The sequence below is a fragment of the Camelus dromedarius genome, chromosome 25 (genome assembly GCF_036321535.1).
Source record: "Camelus dromedarius isolate mCamDro1 chromosome 25, mCamDro1.pat, whole genome shotgun sequence".
NCBI lineage: Eukaryota > Metazoa > Chordata > Mammalia > Artiodactyla > Camelidae > Camelus > Camelus dromedarius.
Genome location: NC_087460.1, coordinates 19,319,894 through 19,335,839, shown reverse-complemented (window position 1 = coordinate 19,335,839; position 15,946 = coordinate 19,319,894). Strand labels below are relative to the sequence as shown.

Here is a 15,946-nt window from a genome sequence, read left to right as displayed (position 1 = left end):
TGCCAACATCTATAATACGGTGGCAAGGCAGGTGTTTGCTTGTAAACGGGGTAAGATCTCAGACCCCGTACAGTTTTCGACATCTCCCCTGAACCCAGGCAGGGGCAGAACCCAATTACCACCTCCTGTGATTAAAAGTGACCCGAAGAGGCTCACACAGTCCCGCATCTTCAAGGTTGTCCAGAAGACTCTAAACAATTACCACCCTGGAAACAGCGTCCCCCGGTCACCCCGCCCCCTTCGCACCCCTCTGGAGCCGCTGTACTGGGGCTGGTCTGCTGGTTGACTATGGGGCCAGAGATGGAGGTGCGGGAGGTAAGAACCTGCTCCCAGCTCCATCCAGAGAGAGCAATCTCCCAGAGGGCAGATACTTGGGGAAACCGCCCCAACTCCCCAACCTGCGCCTTGCGAACAACGTTAGGAGGTCAGAGAAGCGGGGCCCTGGACCTCGGAGCAGTGGGACAGCCGGGAGAAGAGGGAGACGTGGAGGGGAAGGGGCGACAAAATATGGAAACTTCTCAAGCCAGTCCTGCAACTTCTCCCGGCACAAGCGCACTTGAAGGTGAGGACGCGCAGCGGCCGGTAGGACTTGTGGCTGGTGTTCTCGGCCATGCCCTTGCCCCAGAAGTCGTTGGAGAAGATGCCCCAGTGCAGCGGGGCGCCGGGCCGCACGTCGGGGTTGTTCACGATCGCCCACACGTCGTCGTGCACGAACTCGCCCCGCAGGGAGCGGCCGTAGCACAGGCAGCTCGCCCCGGCCAGCAGCGCCGCGGCCCCGGCCGGCGCGAGTCCGCAGCCCCGCCGCCGGGAGGGCGCGCGGTCCCCGCCGCCGCCTCGGGCGCAGCCTGTCACCACCATCGTGCCGCCGCCGCCGCCGCCGCTGCCCTGGCCTCTCCCGGGCGTCTGGCATCCTCCCCGGCCGGGGCCCCGGCGGCGCGCGGCGGCTGCCCGGAGGTGGGCTCGGGCATGGTCGGCGGAGGCTGCGCCCGCCGCCGGCGCCCCGCGCTCCGCCGCCGCCTGCGCCGCGGAGTTGGCCCAGCTGCAGATAAACAGCAGTCCCCCCACCTTCCCGGGCCATCGCCACCTCCTCCGCCCCACTGCGCATGCCCCGCTCGCGCTCGCCGCCACCCCCCGCCCCAACTCCCCGGACCCGCGCCGCCTTCTCCTCGCTCCCCGCACCCTCCGCCCGCGCCCCGGCTGCTCTGCGCTCAGCCCGCGGGCGCCGCGGCCCCGGGAGGCCACTATCCGCGCGCAGGTGGCGCGGGGTCGCGGGGCGGGGCTGCGCGGAGCGGCGGGGAAGGGGCACCCGGGGTCCCGCCTGCTGTGCCCAAGATGCTCTCAGACCCCCAGATACCACCAGCGGGGCCGGGGGTGCTCCCTGGCGGGCACCTCCCGGCGCTGAGCCAGGACCGGCTAAGCAGGTGCGCAGCCCGAACCTCCGCCCGCCCTCCGGGAGCGAGACGTGGCTGCCGCTGCCGGGAAGTCCCCGGGCTTTCCAGCACCCCGGACGACGGCGGCGGCGGCGCCCGGGGCCACGCTCTCCCTTCGGGCTCCGCGCTCGCGTCGCGTTGCGTCGCCGTCGCCGCCTCCGCAGTCCCCTTCCCGAGCTTGTGTCCCCACCGCCCCGCGTCCCACGGTTGCGCCCTTGGGGGCAGGGGATCGCGGAGAAGTGGAGCTGCCGAAGCACCTCTCCGAAAGCCGAGAGAGGGTCCCCCTACCTGGGGGCTTCCTGGCCGCCCCGCCCGCGGTTGGTTCAGAGGCGCCACCGGCTGTTTTCCTTTCCCGCCCATTGCTCTGCGCGCCCTTAGAAGAAGTCACGTTAGATTTTTGGTTTGGGTCTGGGGGCTAAGTTGACTTCTGAAACATTTCTTATCGTTTTATTTTCTACTTAAACTCTTGAGATGCTACGGGAGATGCAGCGCAAATTCATCTTTCGTCTCTTGCAGGTGGATCATTTGGGTCTGGGTAGTATTTTCTGGGCTTTGCAAGTGTTTGAACTATTCCTGCTAACATTATGCAAAGAACTGAAGTCCTCTGGCTTTGGCTCCTAAACTTACCTCTCTGAAAGATTGTTTTGTATTTTAAAACATTATTTATTATATATAAACAAATTAGATACCGCAGGGTGCTGATTACCTGATTTATCTTGAGCTTTGAAAATTAGTCAACTCTTTCAAGCTCCTTGAAACTTTTCATTGCTAGATGTTGTTATATTTAGTTACCTGGAATTCGACATCCAAGTTGAAGAGGCTGAAATGCCTAATTCACCATTGATTTAGCTGTTTACTACCCAAATTTATGCCGAACACAGGAATTCAAGGCAAACTCTTTGAGGAGTTGAACACGCACTGAATGGAGTGACCCGTTCACCTGAAACAAAATTGTTCCGAGACAGGCAACATTTTATCCATGTTCAGTTCATTTTTGGTAACTTAGAAATTAGTGAATGAGAATTGAGATTGAAAATTTGGAACTGAATGTTTTCATCCATTTATTAAAATTATTTTACACTCTGATAGTTTTAGCTCTTCCTTGGGCTGGATCTGTCTCCACATGCCAGGCCCTGCCTCCTCCCTGGAAACCTACTTTGTAGCTGCTTCTTTTTCCTGCCCATCAGACTAATACACTTATGCTTTGACCATAACCTGTGCTAAAATGTGCAGTGGACTGGACAGGTTGATCTAACCTGCTCAAAGTTGGGGCCTGTTTGTGTGAAATTAATTCCATAATATTCTAGATTTCTACATTAGTCAGGGGTCTCCAGAGATATGTATGTAATATGTATATGTATGTATATATGTGTAACTAACTCACTCGATTATGGAGAGTGACAAGTCCCAGAAAAGTTGGAGACTCAGGAAATCTGATGATGGAGTTCTAATTCAAAGGCGGGCAGGCTTGGGACCAGGAAGAGCTGATGTTTCCTTTTGAGTCTGAAGGCTGTCAAGCAGGAGGAATTCCCTCCTATTCAAGGGGAAGGTCAGACTTTGTGTTCTAGTCAAGCTTCAACTGATTGAATAAGGCCCACCCCCATTAGGGAGAGCAATCGGTGCTTTACTCAGTCTATCAATTTAAATGTTAAACTCATCCAAAAACACCCTCAACAGAAGCACCCACAATAATCCTTGACCAAATGTTTAGCTCAGTTAACACATAAAATTAACCATAACAATTTCTAAGGTTAACAGCTAAATAGAATAGTGAAATTGTCCTTTAGTAGATGTCACAGGTTGGTGTGTTAAGCATTTCAGAAACATGCTTGTATTTTTTGCAGGAGCTTTCTAGAGACAAAGTCTTATCCCAAAAGAGTGGTTCTAATAATAATTTTTTTTTAAGAGAGTAAGTCTTTTCCTCTTCCTCAGATTACCATAAAGTCAGCCCTGCCTAGCCCTTTCTTCTCAGTTGTGTCTGTTTCAGAGGAAACAGAGATGAGTTTCCTTGACAATGGAGAGAAGTGAGGAAGGATGCTGAAGCCCAGAGAGATGATTGGAAGGAGCAGCAAGCAAAGAAACTTCAAAGTTAGATTCCAGGCTTCTGCGCACTCAGCGGTTCATTAAGCTCTCCTCTGGATTCACTGGCATCTGTCTTCTATCTTGTTCACATGATAGATTTGGAATTAACTTTATTTAAGGTATTAATATACTTTACATCTCAGAGACAAAGCAATAAATATTTAAAAATATTAACCTTTTTTTTTTTTTGCACTATTATTTTTCCTTGGTCCAATACTGTTCTGTGTTAAGAGAAATAGTGTGAAAGTGTTGCTGTCTGAGGGTGCAGGTTTACACTTATATGCCAGCCCATCAAGTTGTCTTCTCTCTTAAAGCATAGGAAACTTAATTTAGCTACAAAAGGGACTGCACAGGAATTTGATTTAAACCCCGTTACTTGGTCTCTGCCTGTATTTAAAGCATTTATTGCAACAGTACTACTACGTTCTGAGACACCTTATGTCACCTGTAGCAGTTTTTTCTTCCAGTTTTATTGAGGTATAATTGACATTCAGCATTGTGTAAGATTAAGGTGTACAGCATAATGACTTGACTTACATACGTTGTGGAATGATTACCACAATAGGTTTAGTAAACATCCATCATCTCGTACAGATACACATTAAAGAAATAGAAAAAATTTTTTCTTGTGATAAGAACTCCTAGGATTTATTCCCTTAACAACTTTCATGTATGATATATAGCAGCATTAATTATATTAGGCATGTTGTATATGACATCCTTGGTCCTTACTTATCTTCTAACTGAAGGTTTGTACCTTTTGACTGCCTTCATCCAACTCCCCCTACCCTCACCACCCACCTCTGGTAACCACAGATCTGATCTTTCTGTGAGTTTGTTTGATTGTTTATTTGTTTTGGAAGTATCATTGACCTACACAATGTGTTAGTTCCTGGTACACTACATGGTGATGCCATATTTCTATATCTTCCAAAATGATCACCCATAATAAGTCTAAGTGTCATCTGTCACAATACAAAGATATTACATAATTATTGACTGTATTTCCCACACTGTACATTTCATACTTGCGATTCATTTATTTTGTAATGGAAAATCTGTACGTCTTAATTTCCTTCACCTATTTCTCTCTCCCCCAACCCCTCCCTCTGGTAACCACCTGTTTGTTCTCTATGTATGACTCTGTTCATGTTTAGTTGTTTATTTGTTTTATTTTTTAGATTCCACATATAAATGAAATCAGACAGTATTTGTATTTCTCCATCAGACCTATTTCACTTAGCATAACACTCTCTAGGTCCATTTGCGCAGTTGCAAATGGTGAGATTTCATTCTTTTTTGTGGCTGAGTAATATTCCATTATATATATGTAATTCTTTATTCATTCAATGATTGGTGGATACTTAGGTAGCTTCTATATCTTGGCTATTGTAAATAACCCTGGAATAAACATAGGGGTGAACATATCTTTTCTTTTTTTATTGAAGTACAGCCAGTTTACAATGTTGTGTCAATTTCTGGTGTACAGCACAATGCTTCAGTCATGCATGAGTATACATACATTCATTTTCATATTCTTTTTCACTATAAGCTACTACAAGATATCAAATATAGTTCCCTGTGCTATACAGTATAACTTGTTTATCTATTTTATGTATACCAGTCAGTATCTGCAAATCTCAAACTCTCAATTTATCCCTTCCCACCTCCTTCCCCTCCGGTAACCATAAGTTTGTTTTCTATGTCTGTGAATCTGTTTCTGTTTTATATATAAGTTCATTTGTCTTTTTTTTTTTCAGACTCCACATATGAGTGATATATGATATTTTTCTTTCTCTTTCTGGCTTACTTCACTTAGAATGACGATCTCCAGGACCATCCATGTTGCTGCAAATGGCATTATTTTATCATTTTTTATGACTGAGTAGTATTCCATTGTATAAATATACTACAACTTCTTTATCTAGTCATCTGTTGATGGACATTTAGGTTGTTTCCATGTCTTGGCTACTGTAAATAGTGCTGCTATGAACATTGGGGTGCAGGTGTCTTTTTGAGTTAGGGTTCCCTCCAGATATATGCCCAGGAGTGGGATTCCTCGGTCATATAGTAAGTCTATTTTTAGTCTTTTGAAGCATATCCATACTGTTTTCCACAATGGTTGCACCAAACTACATTCCCACCAGCAGTGTAGGAAGGTTCCCTTTTCTCCACACCCTCTCCAGCATTTATCATTTGTGGACTTTTGAATGATGGCCATTCTGACTGGTGTGAGGTGATACCTCATTGTAGTTTTGATTTGTATTTCTCTGATAATTAGTGATACTGAACACTTTTTCATGTTCGTATTAGCCATTCATATGTCTTCATTGCAGAATTCATTGCAGAATTGCTTGTTTAGGTCTTCTGCCCATTTTTGGATTGGGTTGTTTGTTTTTTTTCTTATTAAGTTGTATGAGCTATTTATATATTCTGAAATCAAGCCCTTGTCAGTCTCATCTTTTGCAAATATTTTCTCCCATTCTGTAGGTTGTCTTTTTGTTTTGCTTAGGGTTTCCTTTACTGTGTAAAAGCTTATAAGCTTAATTACATCCCATTTGTTTATATTTGCTTTTATTTCTATTGCCTGGGTGGACTGCCCTAGGAGAACATTGCTAAGATTTATGTCAGAGAATGTTTTGCCTATGTTTTCTTCTAGGAGATTTATCATGTCTTTTCTTATATGTAAGTCTTTAAGCCATTTTGAGTTTATTTTTGTGTATAGAGTGAGGGGAATGTTCTAAATTCATTGATTTACATGTTGCTGTCCGGTTTTCCCAAGACCACTTGCTGAAGAGGTTGTCTTTTATCCATTGTATATTCTTGCCTCCTTTGCAGAAGATTAATTGACCATAGGTCTGTGGATTTATTTCTGGGCTCTCTATTCTGTTTCATTGATCCATATGTCTGTTTTTATGCCAATACCACACCATTCTGATTACTGTAGCTCTGTAGTATTCTCTGAAGTCTGGAGGGGTTGTTTTTCCAGCTTCGTTCTTTTTCTTCAATATTGCTTTGGCAATTCTGGGTCTTTTGTGATTCTGTGTAAATTTTAGGACTATTTGTTCTAGTTCTGGAAAAATTGTCCTAGGTAATTTGATAGGGATTGCCTTGGGCAGTATGGCCATTTTAATGATATTGACTCTTCCATTCCAAGAGCATGGGCTATCTTTCCATTTCTTTAAGTTATCTTTAATTTCCTTAATCAGTGTTTTATAGTTCTCCACATATAAGTCTTTCACTTCCTTGGTCAGATTTATTCCTTAGTATTTTATCACTTTGGATGCAATTTTTTAAAATAAAACTTATTCATTTTATTTATTTATTTATTGGTTGAGGAAAGTAATTAGGTTTATTAAGAGGAAAGTTCAGAAGAAAGTTCATAGCAATAGAGGCCGTCCTCAAAAAACAAGAACAATCTAACCTACCACCTAAAAGAATTAGAAAAAGAAGAACAAACAAAGCCTAAAGTTAGCAGAAGGAAAGAAATAATATCAGGGGGAAATAAATAAAATAGAGATTAAAAAACTATAGAAAAATCAATCAAATAAAGACCTAGTTTTTTGAAGGAGTAAACAAAATCAACAAACCACTGGCCAGGCTCACCAAGAAAAAAAGGGAGAGGCCATAAATAAACAAAATAAGAAATGAAAGAGGAGCGATTACAACCAAGACCACACAAATATAATAAAACATAAGAGAGTATTATGATCAATTATATGGCAAAAAATTGGATAACCTAGAAGAAATGGACAAGTTTCTGGAAACATCAATAAGAAATAGACAATTTGAACAGATCGATCCCTAGATGTGAAATAGAATCAGTAGTAAAAAACCTCCCTGCCAACAAAAGTCCAGGTCCAGTTTGCTTCACTGGGGAATCGTACCAAGCATACAAAGAAGAACTCAAACGAATCCTTCTTAAACCCTTCCAGAAGATTGTAGAGGAAGGAAAACTCCCAAACTCATTCTGTGAAGCTACCATACCCTGATACCAAAAAAAGACAAAGACAACACCAAAAAAGAAAATTACAGGCCAGTATCTTTGATGAATATAGATGCAAAAGTTCTCAACAAAATATTAGCGAACAGAATCAAACAACGCACGAAGAAGATCATAACACTACGGCCTCACCCAAGGGATGAGCAATTACTCCTGCTTAGAATGGTGACTCTTCTTGCCCACTGGTCCCTTGGCACAAGGGGCCTGGAGTGCCCAGGCAGCAGCCACCACTTATAATTCAATTGAATTCTTTGTGTGTCCTTTGGCAGAACTGACATCTGTTTAAGAACCCGGACCTCTAAACCTGTAGATCGTATAGTTGTGGGACACAAGCACAGATTTCTTGAGTGGGTCCCTGAGACTGATGGGAAGTGGAGTCACTTCAGATTCCAGCTCTTGGTGTCCAAACTTGTGTTACTCCTTTTGGAGACACAGCAGCACATTAAGTTCTTTGATTCAATATGTATATTGCATCCCGGAGGATGGTGCCCCATTCTTGTAAAAGTATTGCATCCCAAAGTATTGTTTCGGCCATGTCTTTAATCAGCTGTTCCGGTGCTATATCAAGCAGGCGGCTTCTGGTTCCTGTGGTGTGTGATGTGACCAGTGGGTTCCATGGTCATGGGTCCACTTTCATGGCTCCTTTATTGTAAAGTGTGTCCCCTGCTTTGATAAAATGATTTGTAGGATCCTCTACAAGTGAGTCAGATACCCTATAAGCTCACAGATAGTGATGCTGGCAGAAAAGCTCAGAATGAATTTCTTACCCTTTGAGACAGAAGGGTTCTAATGTTGTCAAACTGCCTCTCAGCAGTGGTCTCTGTTGCTGGCAGGTTGGATTTGCTGGCACTAGCTGTGTTGGCCTTGGTTGGGCTGTTGGGACCAGGCTGCTGACCCAGACACACTCCATCCCTGCTGCCAAGGCTACTTCTCTCTTGCGTCCATCATGTCAGAACTGGGGCAGCTGATTACAGAGGTCCACTGTTGTCAACTGATTATTGAGTTATCTTTGTGTGTGTGTGTGTGTGTGTGTGTGTTTGTGTGTGTGCGTGTGCATATTTTGTTGTTTAGTGCTCCCTGGTGGGCATTACTATGCAAATGATGATCACACTGTATACTTCTCTATGTCCACCGACATGTCCCTACCTTGTCCCTAATTTTCCAGTTTTTCTCCTTCCAGCCTCCTGACTACCCAAGCCAAGCCATTATCCTCTATCCATAATTCCATATATATTCTAATCTTGGTGTAATTCTCTTCAACATGAAGTTGATGACTCAAAATTCTGCCCATTGGGAAGATTTTCTCTTTTCATTATTTTTTTCAAGGGTAGCCCTGAATGGGGCTATAATAAAGCTGCTGTCTCTGTGGCTGGGGGCAGTTTCACGAGCTTCCATCTGGTATTCTCCATTATGACAGAGTTTAGTATCTTGGCCAAGGCGTTAATATTATGTCATCTACCAGGTATGTTTATTCTAATTATATATTTAAGAATTTGGGAAATGATCACAACAATGTGGTTCTGCATACCTTGAAGACACACTGTGAGCAGAACGTTGGTCAGGAAATCATCTATTACCTGGCTCTCATATCCCTCACTCTAAGAGACAGGCTATAATGATGCTTCAGGACTCCAGGAATCAGTATCAATTTAATACCAGGTCCCAGGTCTCAAATATGTTAGGACCTTTTCTCAGTGCACAGTTATCCAAGTACATGGACATAGGTTCCTTTGGGGAAGGACCAGGAAAATCATTTTTGCGTCCACCTGGCTGTGTGTTAGAGGGTGTTGGAGAGTTCCCTCTTTCTGGGCACTTGCCCTCTTCTTCAGTCAGTGGGTTCCATGTATGAAAACTTGCTCATGTCTGGAAACCCTACAAGGGATTCTGACTTTGTATTGGAGATTCCTAATGATCCATGCTTGATTTGCTTTGATGGTACAAACTGAGTAGTATCCTTGTTGGCTGCCCATCTATTCGGCCCCTAGGACACTGCCTTCTTTCAACCATCCCAATAACTCTCTGTGGGTCAGGTCCCTCTGGCTCCAGCCTTGCTGCTCATTATGATAACTGCTGTCACCTGGCTTTTGAAAGCCATGCTCTGCTGAGTGGCACCTACTACCCTGAGATCCTGTCTTCCACGGTGCAGTCAGTGAGACTCCCTGTGCAGTGGCCTCTCCACCTGTCAGTCCTGGCCCACGGGGGAGAGACAATGATGACCCTCTGACTAGTCTGTTTCTTGTGACCTCAGCAAATGACATCCCCTCCAGACCTCCCTAGGGAGCATAATTATCCGGTGGGTTTCCAGGCTTCACATGGACTATCCACTTCAACATGCCCCTTCTCTGCACCTTTTAAGCCACTTTCCACCACTCTCTTCTTCAGTTCTGACAGTTCTGCTTGCTTTAGCATGGAGCACGGCCTTTTCCAGGCCTCTTGGTGCCTTGCTAGTAGCAAGTCCACCCCGTCCCCTGCAGTCTTTGCAAAGGGATTAGATATTATTTCCCAGAAGAATGTGCCTAACATGATAATCTCCCTTTTATCCAACTTTATGTCCTGGCCCTCTTGACCGAGCACCCTTGGAATGCAGTTCCACCTGTCCTCCTGCTGGTCCAAGCCGGCTAACCCTTGTAGTAGCTTTGGGATGTGGTCCCCTTTTCTGATAGGGAACCATACTATCTTCCAGGGCAAGAGGACTCTGCATGATCTCCAAGGAAGGGAAGTGGGCCACGTGTGTCATTTTCCTATGGGTTCTGGGGACGCTGGCCTGTCAGTTCAGGACTTTTGGTGGGCATCAACCCAGATGCTTCATCCATTCAGAGTTCCATTCTTCCCCAACCAGGGACCTGACCTTTGGCGTAGCAGACTGGCTTCGATGAGAGTTTAACTTTCTTTTGAGCTCTGCCAGTTGATCCCTGGTTCTGGTCCTCAGCTTTCTCTGCCCTCTCTGTGGGAGGAGTCGGGGAGGGAAGCCTCTCTGTAGGCTGCTCAGGAGTCGTTCATGTGTTGCTTTTAACTGGCAAGTAATCTGTCAGCTCCTCATTGCCTACCTCTTGCCACTGCTGCTTCCTCTCCGTCTAGCAGAGCAATCGCCAGCTTATTCCACGGTTCTGCAGCATCTCCTTCCCCCTTTGTATCTGACACAAGCCAATGCCTTCCCTTCTATTATTCTGCCATCCCAACTGACCACTGCTGAATTTAAAAGAAATTCAACTGCTTCCCTCTGTCAGGTGCTGTCTGAGCTTCACCTACCATGGGAGAGAGGGTCCTTACAGCTATCCGGGCAGGGACTGACCCATGATCCAGCTCCAAAATCTTGTGTTAGCACCTGTTTTTCCCCCTAGACCATTCACAGTTCTAAAAGTGTTACGGATGGGGTCCCAGAGAGAAGATTCTTAACTGAAGTTTTACCTGAAGATGTTTCTGAAGTTGTGCCCTTGAGATCAATACCTTCCTGTCCCCTCATTGATCAGTGATTGGTTGTTGGCCTCTCTGGGAAGGCATGTGACCTCAGGCAAGGCAGCCCTGCCACTGACGCAATCACTAAAGAGTCCGTCAGCGTGCCCAGCTGCTGGGACACCACGGCGTCTTTTGGAGGGGGATGTGGCACGTGGCAGAGTGCCCGCCTGGTGACTTACCACCAGTGCCTGTACTGAAGAGCTCTGTATCCTCTTCCGGAGCTTTCTGAGGGCACACCTGCTCTCCCTAAACTGCTAGCTCCTAGGTTTGGTTGATGAGCCTAGGCCGCAACTCACTAACAGATGACCAGCACAAAATACTAACAGAGAGGAAGAGAGAGACTGAGGGTGGAAAAGAGAAAAACAGAGGTTCCCCTGTTGACTGGAGCAGCAATCTGGGACCACATGGGGTGGGCAAGGATGGCTGCCCCAGAGCTCCCCAGACTGGCTGGTGCTGGCTCCCAGTAGGTAGATGCTGCCTTGAGCTCTGTCTGTGACGACCTGGCATGAAGATAAGGTATGATCAAGACTTTCAAAGATCCATCATGTAGCCTGCGTGATTCACTTCACTGCAGATTGCTTTTAGGCAATTGATCACACAGGGAAAGCTACTGTGTTTGTCACATATCATGGTCACATTGATGTAATTCATAGCTTCAGATCACCAATGAAAGCTGCCACACACACAGCCTTGGCTTCCAGCTCTTTATGACATATATTGTCTTTAGGATGTCTTAGAGCCTCCCATGCCTTCCCAGTGTGGAGCCTCCAGGCTGAAGCCACGGCCTTCAGCTGTGACTCATGCATCCAAATGGGTGATGTCCAACAAGCCTGTTTACTTCCTCCAGTGATGCTCTTGGAAGCTGCAAACAGTTCTGAGAGTTTCCCGTTGCAATTCTGCAGAGGGTCATTTTGAACATCGTAGGCACCCTCTTACTTCATTGTTATGTACCTTATTCAAAGTAAAGCACAACTTCATTCAGTAGCCATATAACTAAAGCAAACAAGACAAAGTGTAAATAAAGCACAGGCATTTTAGTATGTAGGGTATTGATAAGAATGTCTTGACTAAGCATGTTAGGGGCTGAAGCACACACTGAGAATTTCTTTCCTTATTAAATCCATAAATAGCAACCATCTGACAAGCAGAGTCTAAGTCGGTAATTATAAGGCAAAATCACTTTTGATCTTTTTCTTTTTGTGGCTGATTTATTCTCCTCCTTGTCAGATGAAGAATTTTTACCTTAAAATTTTTCCTCTTTTTTTTTTTTTTTTCCTTTTCAACATTGCCCACCTCTTTATTCTCCTTGTCAGGAAGATGACAGCAGCTCTGTTGAATGGGAACAAGCTGGGAGATGCCATTAAATTTTAATCACCTTCCTGTCTGTGAAGCTGATAATTGGAGAGCATTTAATAGGGCCTGCTGCGCTGCTGGCTCTCTGTAAATCCCAGTCGTTTGTAAAAGGCAAAGAGCCCAGTTATCACTTTAACCCAAGCTCATTTTGACCAAGGATTTTATGCCAAATGCTGCAGAACCCAAGTGCCGTGAGCCTGAGGACCCTCCGTGGGCTCTCATTAGGTTTCCTTTCCTCTTTTTCCCTTTTACCAATGAAAGGATTTAATGTAACATCATGTAGAAACCGACAGGTCACACTTTCTTATCAGATACCAAGCCACTGATCTTTCTTGCTTTCTTTCCTCTTTCTTCTCAACTGCACTCAAAAGCTGCCTCCTAACTTCCTTCCACTTTGCTCCAGACAGCAAATGCCTGTGACAACTGACTCCAACTCTCATCTGGTCCAGTCCAGAGCTGTTTTCACTGTATCTGTGAATCAGTGTCTCCTGTGGTCTTATGACTCTGCAGCCGACTGCTACCTACATGTTACTCTTTTTCACCTCATCTCTGTAGAGCCAGGCTTCTTTCTTCATCAAAGGGGTTAATTCTTCCTTCTGTTCTACGAACCATCCTCGACCTTCATCGTAGCAAACTTCATCATAGCAAGTCCGTGGGAGGGGTTACACTGCTGATCTGTAGCTCAGAGTTTCCAATTCCGTACTTTAAAGGAAAGTTTCAGCCCTCATCTTCAGCATCTCTGCATTGGTGGGGCACCCACTCACTCACTCTTCCTTCATCCATTCATTCAACATATTTATTTGGTGTGTAGCACTTGGCTAGCATTAAGATTATTGCTGAGAACAAAGCAGATATGGTTCTTGTCCCTGTAGAGCTTTCAATCTGGGGGCGATCGATGCCACATAGATAGTTATATGAATACTTGGTTACGATTGTGATCACTGCAGAATGAGCGTACATAACAGGGAGATCTGGCCAATGGTGGTTAACATTTCCTGGGTCCTGGCCATGTGCCAGGCACTGTGCTACTACAGGTCTGAAACCATTGAACACCCCCCCCCCCCCGTCAGCCTCTTAACCTCCTTTGATGGAGGGGAAACCTGAGGCAAGAAAGTAACCTGCCTCATCACACAGCTTGAATCACAGTCCGAAGGGAGCTGTTCATACAGCAGCACCATGTGAGAATTCCTTTTGTGCTACATTGCCACTGACACTTTGTGATATCAGAGTTTTAATTTTCGACAATCTGACAGGCACAAAATTCTATTCCAGTGCAGGTCAAGAAAGAAAAGGGAATGGTAGGAACCTGTGGGTCAGGGACGAACAATATTTACAGGGTCATAATAAAGAAATATGAAAACTGATTTAACTGAGTGTCCTGAGAGAGCAGTCTTCGGAGGACGCAGGGAAGGGAAGTGTGTTTGTGAGTACGCACGTGTGCGTGTGTGTGGCAGTGTTGCTGATGATGATGGAAGGTGGCCAAGTCCTAGAAAAAAGTCAATGTGATAATGCTGAAAATGGAAAAATCAGGCACTGGTAGCATACTTGTGTTATTTTAAAAACATAGATGTAAATAGAACTATAAAGGGAAAGAAAGGTGTAAAAATGTTTGCTTCTAGGAAGCAGGACTTGAGAAGGGGTAGGTGGGCCAGGGGACTGCAGGTTCTTGGTTCCAGCCTTGTTCTGTTTGACCTTGTCTTCCCTCAATTTCAAGAGCAGTCGGGGCACTGGCGTCCCCGTCGGCGCAGCCCACAGTAGCACACGAGCCCCCAGCCCCTCCTGGCAGCCAGCGCACCGTCTCCAGAAAGCCAGAAGCAGCAGCGGTCCCCTCACAGAGGAGCTCGGGGTGGCCACCTCCCCGCTGCCTCCAGAAGCCCGGAGCAGTGGATTCCCGGCGTCGCCGCAAGCGCCGTGGTCCTCGATGCGGTCCTCGGCCGGGCTGCTCATCCGCGTGAGTGGCACTGCGGAGCGGCGCTTAGCGCAGCACGGGATGACCGGAGGGGTGGCGCACTGAGTCAGGTCTTTATGACGCCCCCCTCTCCTCCCTCTCTCTCTTCCTCCTTCCCTTTCCTATGCTTGGTTAGAGAAGGGCAGGAGTCGTGGAAGGGGAGAAAGAGGAGCCAGCAGCAGCCCAGCTGTCCATCCTCATTTATAAATAACGGAAGGGTAGGTGCACGTCTGCGAAGCCTCAGTTAAGAGGAGCAAACATCTCGCTGCTTCCCTGGTGGAAGAGCCCCGAGCATCAGGGTGCAGGTGCTCTCGGGTTTTCTGGGGGAGGAGAGCTCTCCCTTCCCTGCTCTGTCTCTCCCTGCTCTGGGTGTACGATAGGGATTTCTTACAGCACAAGCACTGGGGGCGGCCCCGCGGACTCTGCCTGCACGATACGCTTGTGGAGAGGCAGAGAAGTGCACTTGGAGCACAGGCTTTTCTACAGCCTTTGTAGTTTTCCATGCTGTCTCCTCGGACCCAGCTATGAAGATTGACATAGATTTACTGGCACAGGTGCTCACGAAATTAGGCTGCTTCTAATGGACTAGCAAGGTTCTTAATAAGTATGGAAGTCCTATTTGCAGTGTTAGAACTTTACCACTTTAAGTTACGTCTTCGGTGAAGTCCCAGAAAACCCCCTCTTTTCAGGGTCTTTGTTCCTGGCTGAGAAGGAGGGAAGGGGGCAGAGCGTGGCCATTCAAAGAGTGACACAGCAGTTAACACCAAGATGGCAGGAGCTTCAACTCCCAGGAGACCTTGAAGCCCAAGATGAGGGGAGATTTGACTTCCAGCAGAACTTAAGCTTCATTATATGCTCATTGTAATATATTAGCATGGGGAGTGGTGCTCCCACAGGGGCCATGACAGTTCCCAGGCTGACCATGAAAGGTCAAAAAGTGGGTGGGGCCTAAATACTGGGAATCCCTCCCCCTTCCTCAAAGCAGCTAGAATAACCCTCCCACTTGTTAACATATGGTTAATATGTTAAAAACCAACAACCCCACACCTCGTGGCTGCTCCGCATTCTGAGTGAGCCGGCCGCACTCTGTCTACCGAGTGCGTGACTACTTTTACTTTAAACTGAGCGCCCAACCCCCACACCACATGGCCTCTCTCTTGCCTTCTGAAACAGCCTGCACTCCATGGAGTATGTATCTCTCTGAATAAATTTAGCTTTACTCAACTGTGGCTCACTCTTGAAGTCTTTCCTGCACAAAGCCAAGGACCCACATTGGGCAGGGCACATCCCAGGGGCTCAACCGAGTCCAGGGACATGGTCCTCCTCTTGCCCCACATTTTCCTGTATCAGAGCTATTCCTTCCTTTGCCCATTTCTATTAGCAAGTATTTACTAAGCATCTATCATGCACCTGACATGTTCCAGGCAGCAGGGATGTCCTGGTGAATAAGGAAGACAAGGTCTTTGCCCATGTGTAGGAGGAGAACTGACACTGAAGGAACAGTGAAGGAACAACGTAAGTGCTGTGGAGAGTGAGACAGGATGGGATGGAGAGCGATGGGTTGGCCGCCTTGAGCAGGTGAGGTCTGAGCTGAGACTGAATGAGGGGAGGACCAGCCCTGCCAAGACCTGTCAGGGGGGTCCCCAGCTTGAGAGTGATGAGCAAGGGGGAGTC

The 15,946-nt window shown here is 46.4% G+C and overlaps 1 protein-coding gene across 1 annotated transcript; it reads left to right on the top strand.

Annotated features, from left to right (window-relative positions):
* Nucleotides 1-288: 288 nt before the first annotated feature.
* On the top strand, nucleotides 289-14,338 carry LOC135319275 (collagen, type I, alpha 1a-like). The gene is made up of 2 exons (XM_064478794.1): nucleotides 289-1,818; nucleotides 14,039-14,338. The coding sequence occupies exons 1-2, from the start codon at nucleotides 289-291 to the stop codon at nucleotides 14,336-14,338; spliced, it is 1,830 nt and encodes a 609-aa protein (XP_064334864.1).
* Nucleotides 14,339-15,946: the final 1,608 nt, after the last annotated feature.

Bases quoted from the DNA above. Each gene is read 5' to 3' on its own strand.
- LOC135319275 (XM_064478794.1), top strand. From the start codon at position 289: ATGGGGCCAGAGATGGAGGTGCGGGAGGTAAGAACCTGCTCCCAGCTC. The intron at 1,819-14,038 runs GTTAGATTTTTG...CTCAATTTCAAG, and splicing joins GCGCCCTTAGAAGAAGTCAC to AGCAGTCGGGGCACTGGCGT.